Source organism: Aplysia californica, unplaced genomic scaffold (genome assembly GCF_000002075.1).
Source record: "Aplysia californica isolate F4 #8 unplaced genomic scaffold, AplCal3.0 scaffold00869, whole genome shotgun sequence".
Taxonomy (NCBI): Eukaryota; Metazoa; Mollusca; class Gastropoda; order Aplysiida; family Aplysiidae; genus Aplysia; species Aplysia californica.
The window spans coordinates 125,334-140,781 of NW_004798139.1; the positions used below are offsets into that span (position 1 = coordinate 125,334).

The window sequence follows — 15,448 nt, forward strand, 5'->3', positions numbered from 1 at the left end:
TGTGTGTGTGTGTGTGTGTAGTGTAGTGTTGTGTAGCGTTAGGTAATGTAGTGTTAGAACGAGTTTTACGGTACTTACAACACAATCTTTAGGTCATATAAGTGCCGAAGATGTGAGGTGTCATTAGAGTTCATGCAAAGAAAAGGAGAAGATAGATGTTCGACACGTAAGTGAAGGAACAAACCACAAAATACTGCCCGCTAGTGAAACCAAAAAACGTTCTGTGTAAATGTATACAAGAAGTGAAGAGTTCTGATTTCGTCGTTCGCTAGCGGACACTATCCCTCTCCCTTCATTCCAACCTGGGCAAAGTATGGACAAACAGCCCATAAAAGTCATTACCATGAACTCAAACTGGGTTCTTAGACGGATTTCTATTGTAGACGGGTTGTTAGGCATACAATATTGGAAAATAATGCACGATGAAAGCTATTTTTCACAAGGAGTGTTTAGCAAAACTGAACTGTCGAACTGATGAAAGTGAGAGTCACGAAAGTATAGAAAAATACTCGTACGTAAGCCAACAAGTTTAGGCAAAGAATGGCCCACGAGCAGTTTCGATCTGGACCCTGAGTCGATCTAGATCTAGGAATTAATCATGAATGTGATTCGCGGTGAAATTGATAATCGATAAAAACAGAAGTGTCAGCAGCCTAGCAAGAAGCTATTGAGTTTAATTATTAAGACTGACACTTCTGTTAAAATATATGGGACGAGTCCTGACGGTTTGGTCCACTATAAGGTACAGGTTTCATAATTTTTTGGGTTTTTTGGTACAGATACAAAAAGGGCATAATTTCCCCCTTCATATGACATTAATATCAATTAATGAATAAGATAATATTTAACGAAATGACCCACAATTCAATTTTGGAATGCTTCACTGCTGTCCGAAGCAAAATACTGAGATATTCACCATCAAAGATTTGACAAATACCTGCATTACAGAACAAATACATTCTCCAAAATAGCTTTAAAAACACATTAAACAGAACATTTTAGAGATTAAAAAAAAAAAAATTTCCGACAGAAAAGTCATTCAAAAGTCTAATAAAGATTTTTTTAAACGTTGCTTATTTACTGACCCAGCAAGTGTTTTTGGCAATATCTGCTAGTCAGCTCGATGTACCTAGTGAACCGAACCGACGGGGCGCGTCACACACACACACACACACACACACACACACACACACACACACAAATGTATATATGTGTGTGTGTGTGTGTGTGTGTGTGTGTGTGTGTATGCGCGCGCGCATGGTTTCAGTTTAAATCTCACTTTTTAGAGCTTGGGTATTTTAACCAATTTCACCCAATTTTCTCCGGCTTTGGCCCACGACATATCTGCTCTTAGAATCACTTAATTCGGCCCCGACTGGGCCACGCTTGCCCCATATGTACCTGACGTAAGTAAGCCTCACCTCCCGGACATAACCCACAGGTCGTGACCCTGCCCTGTAATGCGTCCTGAACTCAAGGAAAGTTAACGGTACCTATCAACTCCGCCGCCTAAACCACCCGCACACATAACAAACGCACCCCCCATACGCCCCCCCCCCCCCCCCAAAAAAAAACGCCCCCCCCCCCCCCCCCCCCCCCCCCCCCCCCCCATTCCATCCACACAAACACAATAACGTATTTATAGATCGCCGATCGATATACGAAATGTCGCACAACGACAAATCACGAGTCTATTTTTCTACGACGTGTTTCTAAATCGTCGATCGATCGATAAACTCGACCTCACACAAATCGACACTCCGATAGATTCGCCTAAAAATAACCCGATCACCTCCGCCGAACAAGTCCTGACGCAGCCCAGGAGATCGATCACTATCGATCGCTGATCAATGCCCAGCCGATCAACTGATCGGTACAGTGATCGGAACTTCAAAATCGGCCCGCGCAGGTTCGGACAGCGACGGGACACGCCGAGACAGGAATGAAAACCTACGTCAGAATATAGCACACGACCTCACAATACATTCACGCTGACACACAAAGGGGCTGGGAGGGCAATAACCTCGCCAGGCAGGGGACGTAACACAGAAAATACAGTTCTTAACTCTTCAAGGACGAAGGGGACACATAATAAAATTATACCAGAGAGTTTACAGATTATACATTATGTAGTCGATCGGCAACAGATCAAAGGCACTGATTCAGCATATTCCAAATCACCATACGCAAATCAGAAACAACAATTATATTTCTTGGTACGCATATATTGATGATTGACTTTTTAAGTTTTAGATTAAAAAAACTTGGCCTACAGGTTAAGGTGTTCAAAGGTCCAGGGTTCGAATCCGGGTAGCGACCGAAAAATTTTCTGCTCTAAAATTGTCTCCTTTCACCTTCCTTCCTTCTTTCTTGCAATATTCTGTCATCTGCTTTCGTCTCCACTTTCTTCCCCCACCCCCTCACCTCCTTTGCCCCCTCCTCTGGGCTCCAGACTCTTTCTGCAGCCTTTCTACTGCTACTCTTTGGCTCCTTTTTTCTGCTGTCTTTCAGCCACACCCCTGATCTTCTGGTAGGAAAGATCTACACCTAGCCTTCTCAGACAAGGGGGGAAAATCTCGGATGTCCCGTGTGCAAGTTGCGAACGTTAAAGATCCCTTGGTGGTCCACAATTGATAAGAGTAGGCTTCGGCCGCCACACGAGCAAAATTTAAAATTGTTTGGCGAGCGCCATAAAACACTTACTAGGGCCCCATAAAGCGTGTCAAGCGCTATCGAGGAACCACAATGCGTGTCTACAGTGGGTTAAATTATAGGAACTTTCTCCCTTGCTTCCTACTTTCTGTCCCTCCTTCCTTCTTTCTTTCCTTTCTTCCCCTCTTCCTCCTCCTCCTCCTTCTTCTTCTTCTTCTTCTTCTTCTTCTTCAAATGCCAGATCTGAACCAGACATTGGCTATCATGGTTCCCCACTCAATTTTCAGCGCGAATCCTCCTTTCCCATCTTCCATCCGTCAAGTTATAATAATAATTTTCATAATTTTTTTTTTTTAATGTTTTCCTCCAACATTTAGCTATTAATGTCACATAGATACACTTTTACAAGTTGATTTCTTTCGTTAGTGGTGGAAAGAATAGTGTAGGATAAGTTTAAGTAAAAAGGGCACCTAAAATATCCTGACGTACCGAGTGAATGTAATGAAAAATAGGCATCCTGATAGGATTCTTTAAAAAATATCTTTTTAAACATGTAATATGCAGGTTTTTCCCTCATCACCCATCTGTTCAACTTTTCTAAGTAAGTTATTTTTGGTATCCCTCTCCCTTCAGCAAAGTCTAATGAGGGAAGTACTTTTAAAAAATAACAAAAGATTATCGTTTATCACGTACAAAATGACCAGACAGTAAAAATAATAAATAAATAAATCCAGCATTTTTGTTTACCTAACCCAACAAATTTTACTTGAAAAAATAATTTATATTCAAAGCGACTTAAAAGACTCTCTGAATTAAAGATTCGTATCCAAGTGCAATAGTTGGTTCAGCTTTACATTTTATTCCAAACGTGCATAAACAAAGAGTGAATAAAAGGACAAAATAGTGCTTCAGATGCCAAACTTTTAATTCAGCAAATTAGGATGTAAAAAAGTTTAATGTTCCTAATTTTCTAGAACCTAAAATCAATACTGATAATACATCAGAAAAATTAGACAGATTTGAGAAACCCATAGACATAGAGTTTAGAAGGAATTGATGACAGATAGACACACAATTATTACAGTTGATATCCGACTCTAACCATGTGTGCGAACATTGATCTTCAGAAAATTGGAGAAAAAATCTAACATATTTTTTTTAATCTTCTAGTACGTAACACAATATAGAACCACAAATTTCAAAAACCCTTGTGAATAACATAATCTGAGACAAAAAAAGTATTTGACTTAATACACAGTTAGAGTCGGGCATGAATGATTAGCAGAAAAAGTCTGCTAGTCAAAGAAAGAAAATTGTGGTCCAATTTCTTAGTATCATACGGTCTGATAGGCCACAGCTGTTCTTTCTCCGAAAACAGTCATTTTAGCAAAAGACATTTTGATGGGAAATACTGACAGAACAAAACAACAAGCTGATAAAGAAAGATAAGAAAAAAAATAGAGATAGACATATAGTCGAAGGTATTCCTCTAAGACTGAAATCGTAATTGTAATTGTAAATGTGTCACGACATGGTGGAATCAGGTGCTCGTCAATTTTTAGGCATGTGGAGTTATTTGTATCGTCGTAAAACTTGTTTAATTGTCCTGCTATTGGTGAAAAAAATGCCCATCTATCTTGAATAGAAGTCAAGATATTAGAAGGTGGGGTCACCTGGCTTCAAAGGTAGAATTAGCGAGGAAATGGCCGCCAAAGTTTGGTTATTTCGATAGCTTGATAGTCCGTGGAAACAGAAAACTTACATCTTTTTAGCCTTTAATCAACGTTTTTCAGTAAAATCCACCCAGAAATGTGTTCTTGATTGGACAACAATGATGTTCAGCCCCCCCACCAAATTCAATAAAAATTACCAAACTGGCAGAAAAACGCCAGTTTCTTCAATTTCATTATTTTGACGAGCGCCTGATTTTACCACGCTGCCTCAAAAATGTAATTTGTCCCCTAAAGACACGATTTACTCCATTTAAGAGGCAGGCTATCTCAACCCTGTCACAGGGCCAACCGTGGTTGAATGGGAGAATGGGATACAGTATCACAGCAGACAGATGGAGATACTCAAAAAAAAACTTCTCTCTACTTGGAAACCAAATTCACAGAATCCAGTGCCTCTTGAATAACCTCATGGTGCTGAAAGCTAAGTGAACAGACAACCATATCAAATATTCCACTGATTAATTTTCAATGCTTTACCTCCTTTACCTCAAAATCATTTGTTAAGTATATAGCATTATCAAAACATGAAAAAGAATATCACATGATGAGATTACTATTACTAATAGATTACAGCAGGTACAAGGAGAGAACACGAGAACACTTAGCTAAGCCAACCATTCCCTCTCCTTACAAAAACAAACAAAATAAATACAGTCAAAATTGCCTTAGATGGCCACCCATTGTCTAAGAGAAAAGTGTCCATCTTAGACAGGTAGCCGTCTAGCACAGTGTCTCTATTATGTAAAAAAAAAAACCAACCCACACACAGGGGGGAAATGGGAAGTGGATATTTGAACAAGTAATCATTTGAACAAGTGATTGTCTTATACAGGTGGCTGTTTGAGCAGGTTTGACTGTACTAGGTAAAAGTTAGGAAAGTTGGGAAGACTGACCTGCATGAGAAGTACCTTGTCCGCCAACTGGAAAGCAGGAACATTGTCCTAGAAGGAGGGGAAGAGGGTAAAAAACAAGTCAGGCTGTTTATCGGAGGAGGCGATAAGGGGGTTGTGTTAGTCAACTTGTTTTCACATCAAATAAAAGAAACAAGAAGTAAAATTTCTTTTATATTCAGTAACGTTTTTAAGAAAAGTCATTTAGTAAAATTCAAAAAGGAAGGCTCACCTCTCAATTCATCAAATCTTATAGGACTGTTCACTTTGTTTAATAAAAGGATCAGCTTCTTATACTATAAATACTCTCATGAAGTTTTTACCACAATGCTCATCATTCAGAGCATGTTTTGTGAATGAGAGAGTAAATCTCAAAACATTGTGCGCAACGCTGCACAACAACAGAAGTTTCAGAACTCATTCTTCCACAATCGAACCACTCAGCTTCTTACCACTATTACAGGTGTGAACATACGTCGTAAAAAAATAAATAAGAAGAAATCATCATAATTGGAAGGACAGATTCTTAGAGCTGTATACGCTTATGAACATTTTGAATATCTCATGTCTGCTCCTTCTTCTTCTTCATCTTCCTTAAGAGCCAGTTCTGAAACAGATATCAGCGGTAATGGCTCACCACTCATTTCTCAGCTTGGATACTCTCAACAAAACCTTGATCTATATTATCCTGGTATTTACCCATCACCCATCTGCCTAGCTTCTTATGGTAAGTTATTCTTTCTCAACCTCAACTCTTTTTCCATCTGTTTTTCCAGTGTAGGCAAGATATTCAAGCTTTGGTTTCGATTCAAGTATTCTGGGATCTGTATTTCTTAGCCTCATTCAATCTAATTTCAACTTACTGAAATCAGTTCAGGGTTATCCAGAAATGTTCCAGGGAAAAAGGTAGTTGCTGCCAAAGACAGGATCTGGGAAACAAAGGCACAATCAATAGAACATAGAAAATGAGCGATACACAAGCCAAAAAAAATAAAGACTTACTTACCTGTAAGCCCTATTGCTAGAACAAGTTTTTTGTCCAGTACAAAAATTGAACGACAGGTCATAGAAACTGACTGAAAATTTTTGCCCAGTGCAAAAATTAAAAATGACAAATCAATGGAACAGTTGTTTTCATACTGGAAACAACATCAACATATTATTTTGATCTTGGTAAGCTGTTCAAAAGCTCTTTGAGCCCAGAAAGCAAAATGTTTCAATAGAGAAAGAGAAAGAAAAACCTGTTTCCTTTCTTTTAACAATTTTACCCGCTTGAAGTATCTTTTCTTGCTTTATCCACATTTAGAATTTGAATCTTTACAAAAACATTTCTAAACCACACGCAACCGATACCACAGATCATGAAACTGCGACTTTTTTAAATTCCAAATTTTGGGCCTAGTACATTTGAACAGCTTGCCAATGATATTTTTGAGTTGCCAAGTACCTCTGGTGAAGGCAGCGTTATGAATGATGTCACACTGGATGCCAATATCTCCCCGACCTTGACCTGAAACTCCACATCATCCTCATAGCCAGCAACAGAGCCAGCAGTGGAGCCAGTAGCAAACAGCAGCTGAAGAAAATCTGTTAGAGAAAACAAGATTACATGATGAGAATATAAAAAATTCAAAAAAGACAAAAACCTTATTTCATTAAAAGGAGCCACAAAAAGCTTAAACTGACCTGAAAAAGAATCAAAGGCAACTCATTCAATCAGTCTGATTTTCAACCAATCTTGGATTATGAGATGCTTAGCAAAACACACAAAAAAGCTAGTTTTAAAAAGCTGTATTCATTGTTATTCTTATAGATTCAGCGAAGACTTTCAACCTTTAAATCATTGTCTTGACGTGATATAACACGGTTTTATGCTGGAACATCATACCCCACATATAACCAAAAAGTACAGTCGCAATTGTCTAAAACGGCCATCCATTGTCAAGGACAAAAGTGATTGTATTAAACAGGAGGACGTCTTACACTTGCAGTGTCATTAAAATGTTTTTTTGTTTTTTTTAAATGCAAGGAGGGAAATAGGAAGTGGCCGCTTGAACGGGTGACTGTGATATACAGTTGGCCGCTAGAGTGGGTTTGACTGTATGAGGTGAAAGTAGGAAGTAGCAAGCTGGAGGGAAAGAGTTTATTAATCATCCATTCACCAAAATACTGGTACTATAAGAATATGTCCAGGGATTTCATTTTGTAAGTTTTAATCATTCATTTACCAAAGTACTGGTATCGGAAAATGTCCGGGCTCTTCATGATGTTGTTGGTATATGAGGCAGTCACTGGAAGCCGCAGAGACAGACAGTTGGTCAGTCCATCGGCATTGAGCACGTCTGACAAATGACTGGCTTGTAGGTGCGTGGGCCGGGCCAGGAGGAAGGTGCTGTTGGGACTGCCCACAGCCAGGCTTCTGCCTACACTGCCTGGAGAGAAATATTTTTGGGGTTTTTTTTAGTAAAGAGAAGCACATTGACACAATAATAGTCATTTGGAGCTGGGAAAAAGTAAGACAGACAGACAGACAGACAGACAGACAGACAGACAGACAGACAGACAGACAGAAACAACAGAGGGAAAGTAAAGAAGTAGGACACACCAGTGGCCCCCTTAAACAACCCGCAATTATACATATATTTATCCTCTCTTTTAATTTTAGGGGTGTAAGATAAGAAGCTCTGTGTCAATCAACACCCATTTAAAATATTGAACAAACAGTTGTGTCTTAGCCTGGGCAATAAGAAGCATGTTGATACAATGTAACAATAACAATGATTTAGTGCAGTGAAAAAGTAAGACAGGCAGAAACAAAACAGGAAAAGAAAAGAAGTGGGAACTACCTATGGTGGCCTCCAACCAACTGAAATTGATTTAATTTAAGCTCAAGCTATAGATGAGAAGTACGGTTGAGCATGGTTGAGGAGATTCTCTTTAGAGTCCGTTAATTTTGATGTATAAGGAAAACTAAGTGATTGAGCACGCACCTGGGTGCTTACATTTTTGTGCATGCGCGCGCACATGTGTGTATATTATGTATGTGTGTACGTGTGTGTGTGTGTGTGTATGTGTGACTGTCCATGAAATTTAATGTGTGTATTTAGATAAAAATATGAATAATTCTATAAGCTCAATGTCGCTTCAATGACCCATTTCATTATTGATATGCAGCAACAAGAGACCAGTTGGGGATCATCATCATCATCATCGTTATTATTATTATTATCCCTATTATTATTATATCATTAATAATATTATGATATAATCAAGGCATATTTTAAGCCTGAACAATGAAAAAACAGCAAACATCTTTGAACCATAAACTCTTAGTTTGTGAGGAAATAACACTTAGAGCCATTAAGATTTATAACTAGACCACTTTTTGTGTTACCATTTTGTTACTACCAAAAATGTATTTTCAAAGTGACAAAACTAGCTCCCAAATTAATCATTGCCTAATGAGGCCCCAAAAAATTAAAAAGGAAGATATAAACTTATTTCAACTGCATTTTGAAAACTCTACAGCTGTATATAACTTTGTGCCCACACATACATAAATTCAAGAATCCTGTGGAGGGATAAAGGATGGTGTAAAGGGAGGTGTAGTCAGGGTGGTACCTTGGGATAAATTATCAAGAAAATAAATGCCTTTCTAGAAGATTCAATGTTTTTAAAATTTGTTTGTGTAAAAACAGCACTCTTCAAAAGCTAAATCAAATAATGCTCACACAATAGCATAGGAGGCATAAACTGAATCACTGTAGGTATACCTGACACTACAGTTAAGTTTGTTGCAGTTGCAGAGTATTTTTTATACTACATCCTTCAACGTACACACAGAGTTGTGAAAATTCATGTAAATACTGTCTTGTACGTAAACTTCCTAAAGTTCAGAGGAACAGTTTCAACAGGCACCCCCCCTCCCCACCAATTGATTTGTTGATTAGTGCTTTAAACAAAAATTGACAAATTATGACAATAAATAATTGATGTTTAATGATACTACATTCTTATAACCATGAAAGTTTTCACTAGCATTCTTCAATTAGAAAACTCAGGTAACACTGAAGCAGAGCAACAAACTCTGACACTCTAAGGGATAAGCAGGAGCGCTGGAATTTGAGTTTCTAAACCACACAAATTCCTATTGGGCAATCAAGATTATTTCTTGATTGGGTCACGATTCCACTACTGACAACTTTTTTTTCAGTATCTGAAAAACTTAAGGTAAATTGAATGTCATAAAATGGTGACAGAAAAATGTAAAATGCATTTCTTTACACATTATAGCATGAAGCAAAGGGCAAGCATGGAAGCAAAGAAAATAAAATTTTTGACAATTAAAAAAACTTTTTTTTTTAATTTGACATTTCACAAAACAACTTTGACAGCTGTCCTGTTGGGAAGCTTTTTTGCAAAAAGCACTCAAAAAGTGAAGGATGGGTAAGCTAAAATCAATACAAACATGAGCACTAATGGCACACTGTGCGATTGTTTGCAGGCAATTCAATTATTCTTCCTAGCTCATCATTTTGAAAAAAGGAAATGGTAATAATTTTTTCTGTTGCTTTTTTAAAGGAATTTTAAAAGCAAAAATTTTAATGACATGTTCACCAGTCATTATTTTTAAAAGTGTATATTGCTCAGAGGCATTAAAACGTATCATCTTACAGAATATAAATACATATGTATCATTAGATAAATCAGAGGCCTGTCATATATATTAAATATACATCAAGTTTAGGGAAGGAAGAAACCTCTAAAAAGGTAGGGTTTGGGAAGAGATATGAGTAGAAAACTCTTTACTATTGTTGCTGTTATAATCCATGAAAGAATAACGTTTTTCATGTATTTCTTTTTTTATCAACATTGTCAAAGTCTGAAAAAAATCAAAAAGAATAATCAGGGTATCAAAATAATTCCCATAATAATAAGTGATTTAAAAAAAATAGAAGTTCACAAAATTGAGAAATGCATCCTTCTAGTCAAAATATCGGCCCTTTAAAATCTTCAAGCTAATGCACCTGAATATTCCTTACTCTTCACCACAGTATCGGTAAGACAGTAAGTTGTTTGTAATAATCAATATAAATGTTTAATGCTCCATTGATACAATGCAGATCATTTAGGAGTGGGCCGCTTTGATCCTGCTGTCAGAGCCAACCTGAGCTGAAAGGTACATGACATCCTTACAGACAGTCCGGGATACTTGTAAGCAGACCTCCCCCCTCCCCCCCCCACCTCCAGGGAGTTCAACCACATGTCTTCTGCATGCAACAGAACCACATAAGATTTGACAATTCTATTCTACAAGAATGGCCTGCAGCAAAATAGAAAACGGTAAAAGTACTAAAAGTAAAGTATTATACAGTACCCCTTCCTACCATCCCAACACATAGTCGGGCACAGATAAGACAAACATGGAAAACTTGAAATCATGGATACCGGTAACCCCTACAATTTGCCATTCCCCGACTTGTATCTTTCTAATCTTTCTCTCTACGGTTTACCTGAATTATGGGTGTGCCGAATACATTTGTCAATTCCTGATTTGTTTGAGATATCCGTGCCTGACTGTTCATATTATTGACAAGAATCCCTTTGGATCTCCACCAGTGCCTTACCTCTGACTCGGAGTCTGTGTCTGTATCACTGAGGTGCCTGAGGGCGCCGTCCCTCCAGTGTAGCTGGGCGGGGCACATGTCAGGGTGCAGTTTCACTCGAAGGTAGCTCTGGAACAACCTGGTCCTGTCGTGAAAGATTGTCAATATTTTATGCCCCAGTCAACACACATAAGGTTATTTACGAGATACGCTGCTTCAACCCTACCTATTGTGATTACAGAAGTTTTATACCATCATTGAAACACAAATATAGGGTCATTTAGGAGGTATTGGTACCTGGAAACAATACTCTTATCTAAAAAAAATAATAATAATGATAATAATAATATTAATAATAATAACAACAACACTCAGCAACAACAATAATAATAATAACAAAAACAATAATAATAATAGTATGTCCATCATGTACTGTTGACAACATTTAATATCCAAGGACGAAGGAAAGCAATGGTGTTTGGCACAAATATGCCAAATCGGATATTTTTGTATTTTGTTTTTAAAATCTTTGTTTCCTTTACTAGATCTTCCACAAGGTGTAATAAATAATACCTTGCTTAAGAAAACACTTCATATCCATCAAATAGATGTACAAAAACTGGTGACGCGGTATACATTTTTATTGAATAAATTTTTTTTTGCGCTCCCCCTCCCTCCAAAAAAATCAGCTTGCGTGGACTTGGTCCATTTGCACCAGACACTATTGATATTGAATATATTACAGCAGTATGCGCATCGGTCCACAAACCTGAAAGATTTTTCCGAGTCGAGGGACAACAAAATCTGTAGACATAAACCACGCACTGACAAAGATTTTGTCTCAGAGCCACTCCTGTAGGTGATGGAGGAAGGCCATATGTCCAGTCTTGTCAGTGAGGACTGTGAGTTCACACAGGACATGTACACCTGGGGTAGAGCACAGAAATAGTTTTTCGTATCTCTGTAAAATTGTAGGTGTTTTACACCCACCATCGACACAATTTAGATAATTTAGAATGAGGGCTTCTTCAACCTCAACCAAAGGACATATGATATATACACACCTGAAGTGGAGAACAAAAACAGTCTTTGTTATATAATTATGATAATGTTATTGTTTTATGCCCTCATCGACAGATTTTAGATCATTTAGAAAGAAAGGTTTGTCTACCTCAATCACAGGACATATATACACCTGGAGTGAAGAACAGAAATAATTTTGGTAATTTGTAATTGTACTGAGAAGTGTTTAATGCTCCCATTAACACACTTTAGATCATTCAGAAGGAGAGAGCCAACCGAGGCGGAGGGGGACACAACAACCCAACAGGCAAACAGAGATACTCCATTAAAATTTTTTTAAAACAAAATGATCTTACATCTTCCACATATAACAGCCAAGAGCCAAACCACTACATCACAGACAGGGGGTTGTGAAAGAGTTTTTAAAGAACACCACTGTGCATTGTGCGAAAAGATACTTAAGTCACTGCAAAAATAGAACTTCTATTTTCTTTTTATTTCTTTGATAGACACGAGATTCTTTTCATCCAGCAAATCTTATATCCGAAACAAGCAAACTAATTAAGGCAAAAACATGATACTGTATCAACTGAAAGACATTTTCACATCATGTCCACTAGAAAGAATATTAAAAATCAAATATGAAAGAAAAAGTAAGGTCCATCCAAAAATATAGATTATTTTTTTTAGTTAAAAAAAACATCACCTTCGTCTAGTCAACCTGTGCATAATCTACTTAAAACCTGACTTTTCAATGAAAGTAATTTTAATCAACCACACAATTACATTTCTGGAAAAAGACTCCAAATGTACAGCAAAGACTCGAGTTTCCTTGAGGACCTTCCATTGACTGTTGGTCAGTTCCTTGACCTTTGACACAGCTCCAGCACCTACACTGCTCAGGGACAGGTCCACCAGAGTCTGTCAAAGACATAAATTAGATCATTTAGGAGGCAGGCTGCTTCAGCAATATCTGTCTGGGCCAACAGGGGCACATGAGATACAAAATCCCACAAGGGATATTAATAGTAAAAAATAAACCCTCCTCACTTGTGAATCAAACTAAAACCTTCTGCATTCAATAGCAAAGAGCCTAATCATTATACCACAGACACCAATTGTCAATGATCATGTGCCAAAACAGTAATAAAAACTCCATATGTCAAAAGATTACATATCAATGCCATGTTCAAAACTCAATGGTCATATAAAGTAAACCCTCTGTTCAAAACTCAATACTGCAATGATTGAATGCTAACACCATCTTTAAACTCAACATGTTAATGATCATGAGTCAACATCATGTTTAAAACAAATATCTCATTCATAGAGTTAAGCTGACCTTTTTACATTTTCAACAATAGTTTATTCTTATTAACGTTAATAACAATAAGCAGTATTTGCATGGCACATATATCCACTCAACAGCAACCTCCATGCACTTTAGTCTATATTACCCCACCAGACCCTAGTCCACCCAGAAGCATCCTCGACTTCCTAGGAAGCAGACAATGCCAGCAGCTGATTAATTAAGCACTCAAACACTAACAAACTAACAAGATCTTTTACTGTCTACAGCTGGGTACCCTTTCCCATCTGGGTGAAGACTTAGTGAGGAAAATTTGTTTTAAAAAACCCCAAAAAACGTGTCCCCAAAGAAAAGCATTTTAGGCACCTGATGTGGTTTCAACCTAAGGTGCCTTGTTCAAAAGCCCAATAGCCTAACAACTAGACCACAAATGCCACAATTAAAATAAATACCCACAGCCAGATTGGTAGCATTTACCTTAAAATCATTCATCAGCTCCAAGCCGTCTATGGGAAACAAGCTGAGGCTTTTCCTCCCTGTGTCCCAGCTGGGAACCTCAATGACTGTCACTCGACTCAGGGTGAGAATCCTGCCCAAAAACTCTGGGAATTCTGTGCCCAGATGAAGCAGCCATGAGAAGACTTCTGGACCAATAACCTGTATGTATGATTGTGAGTTTGGGTGTTAGAGTTCACACTGTGAGTTTTATGTCTTCATTAACGCAAAATAGGTTACGTGCTCATATGACCATGTGTAGTTAAATAAATCAAGCAAACTTAAGTAAAAGGACAAGAGACATACAGGAAGTATCACCTTGGTAGGAATTTTACATACAAGCTTTTCTTAAACAAAAATTTTTTTTAAAAGAGGGTGGCCGAGTATCTCTTTTCCTCCATCTATTAAAAGTCACATTAAGGGAAAAATGACTTCATGTAAGTTTGACTGCTGAGTTGTAAATCTCTTACCAAACAAACTAGGTTATCAAGATTTAAGAATTCAGGACTTAATTCTGTCTCCAGCAGGATGGTGGCACCAATATTTATGATGTGTCTGTTGGGCATTTCGGCATCACAAAATGAACACGTGAGTTTGATTCCTGTGCATGTGGGGGTGGGGGAAGGAGGAATTTTTATAGAGTATCTCCGACTTCCATCTCGAATGTTGTATCCCTCTCAGCCTCGGTTGGCCCTGACTGGTAGGGACAAAACAGCCTTCCCTTTAAATAATCTAAATAGGGTCAATGAGGGTGTAGAACTTCTACAATTACAATTTTAATAGGGTGGGGAGAACAGCCTTCACAGCTATCCAAACATCCCAAGATCGCTTCTCCGCAAAGACAAATAGAGAACCTCAAAGCCAAAGACATGGCAACATACAGACATCTATACTAAAATAATTATTGGTATTGTCATAAATAGTAAAAATCACTTCTATAGCACCCACTCCCTAGGCGCTCCACAATAAAGCAAGATTTAAATCAACGTTTCAAGTAAACTGGCCCATTCAATGTATAATCCTGTTAAACTCAACAAACCTGTCGCTACATCCTCTTCAATTTTTTCTCAACCATTTGTAGGTATTCACATGGAATAAAAAAGGTTTGACTTTACAACTTTACCTTAAGGGAAAAAATTAAAGCAGGATGACAAAAAGAGAAAAAGTCCTTCAACTATTCACTGTGTCAAAAAAGAGGACAAAACAATTATGATTACTAATCCAACAATTCTTGACATGGCACGAGGGCTGAAAATTGTGACGATGCTGATGGCAAAGAGTACACACACCTGAACATCAAAAACTTGTGGTCTGTGAGACATATCAAAAGTGATATCTGGGTCAAGGACTTTTCGAACCAGAAAATTATTTTTTGCACCAGAACTCTCCAGCAAACCACTGCAAAAAGACAAAAGATACGAAGTAAGTGTTATTTTGGTAGAAATTTTACATATAAACTTTTCTTTAATGAGGGTGGCCTTGACCTTGACCATCAATGATTTATTTATAGAGGCACCAGCCATCAGTAATGAGGGTGGTTTGAGTGTCTCCTTTCCTCCATCCACTAAAAACAATGCCTGAGGGAAATTTGTATGAAATATTGCTTTTTAAAGTTAAAATTTTCCAGATATTTGTGTAAAAGGAAATAGTCCAGTCTAGAACTTTACAAGAAATATCAAGGTTTTTGGAAAATTCTGGGTTGTTTTGTGACTGTTTTAGTTTCTTTATAGAGTGTGACTC

At 37.7% G+C, this 15,448-nt stretch overlaps 1 protein-coding gene across 1 annotated transcript in view; it reads right to left on the reverse strand.

Annotated features, from left to right (window-relative positions):
• LOC101864487 overlaps positions 1-15,448 on the reverse strand; it is a 39,726-nt gene that overhangs the window by 10,532 nt on the left and 13,746 nt on the right. The window contains exons 14-23 of the mRNA XM_005110258.3: positions 14,998-15,106; positions 13,691-13,870; positions 12,691-12,825; positions 11,651-11,808; positions 10,903-11,026; positions 10,085-10,157; positions 7,504-7,707; positions 6,723-6,862; positions 6,139-6,204; positions 5,279-5,326 (exon numbers count right to left, since the gene is read on the reverse strand). Of these exons, the coding sequence (XP_005110315.2) occupies positions 5,279-5,326; positions 6,139-6,204; positions 6,723-6,862; positions 7,504-7,707; positions 10,085-10,157; positions 10,903-11,026; positions 11,651-11,808; positions 12,691-12,825; positions 13,691-13,870; positions 14,998-15,106 (1,237 nt within the window). The remainder of the gene's footprint in view (positions 1-5,278; positions 5,327-6,138; positions 6,205-6,722; positions 6,863-7,503; positions 7,708-10,084; positions 10,158-10,902; positions 11,027-11,650; positions 11,809-12,690; positions 12,826-13,690; positions 13,871-14,997; positions 15,107-15,448) is intronic.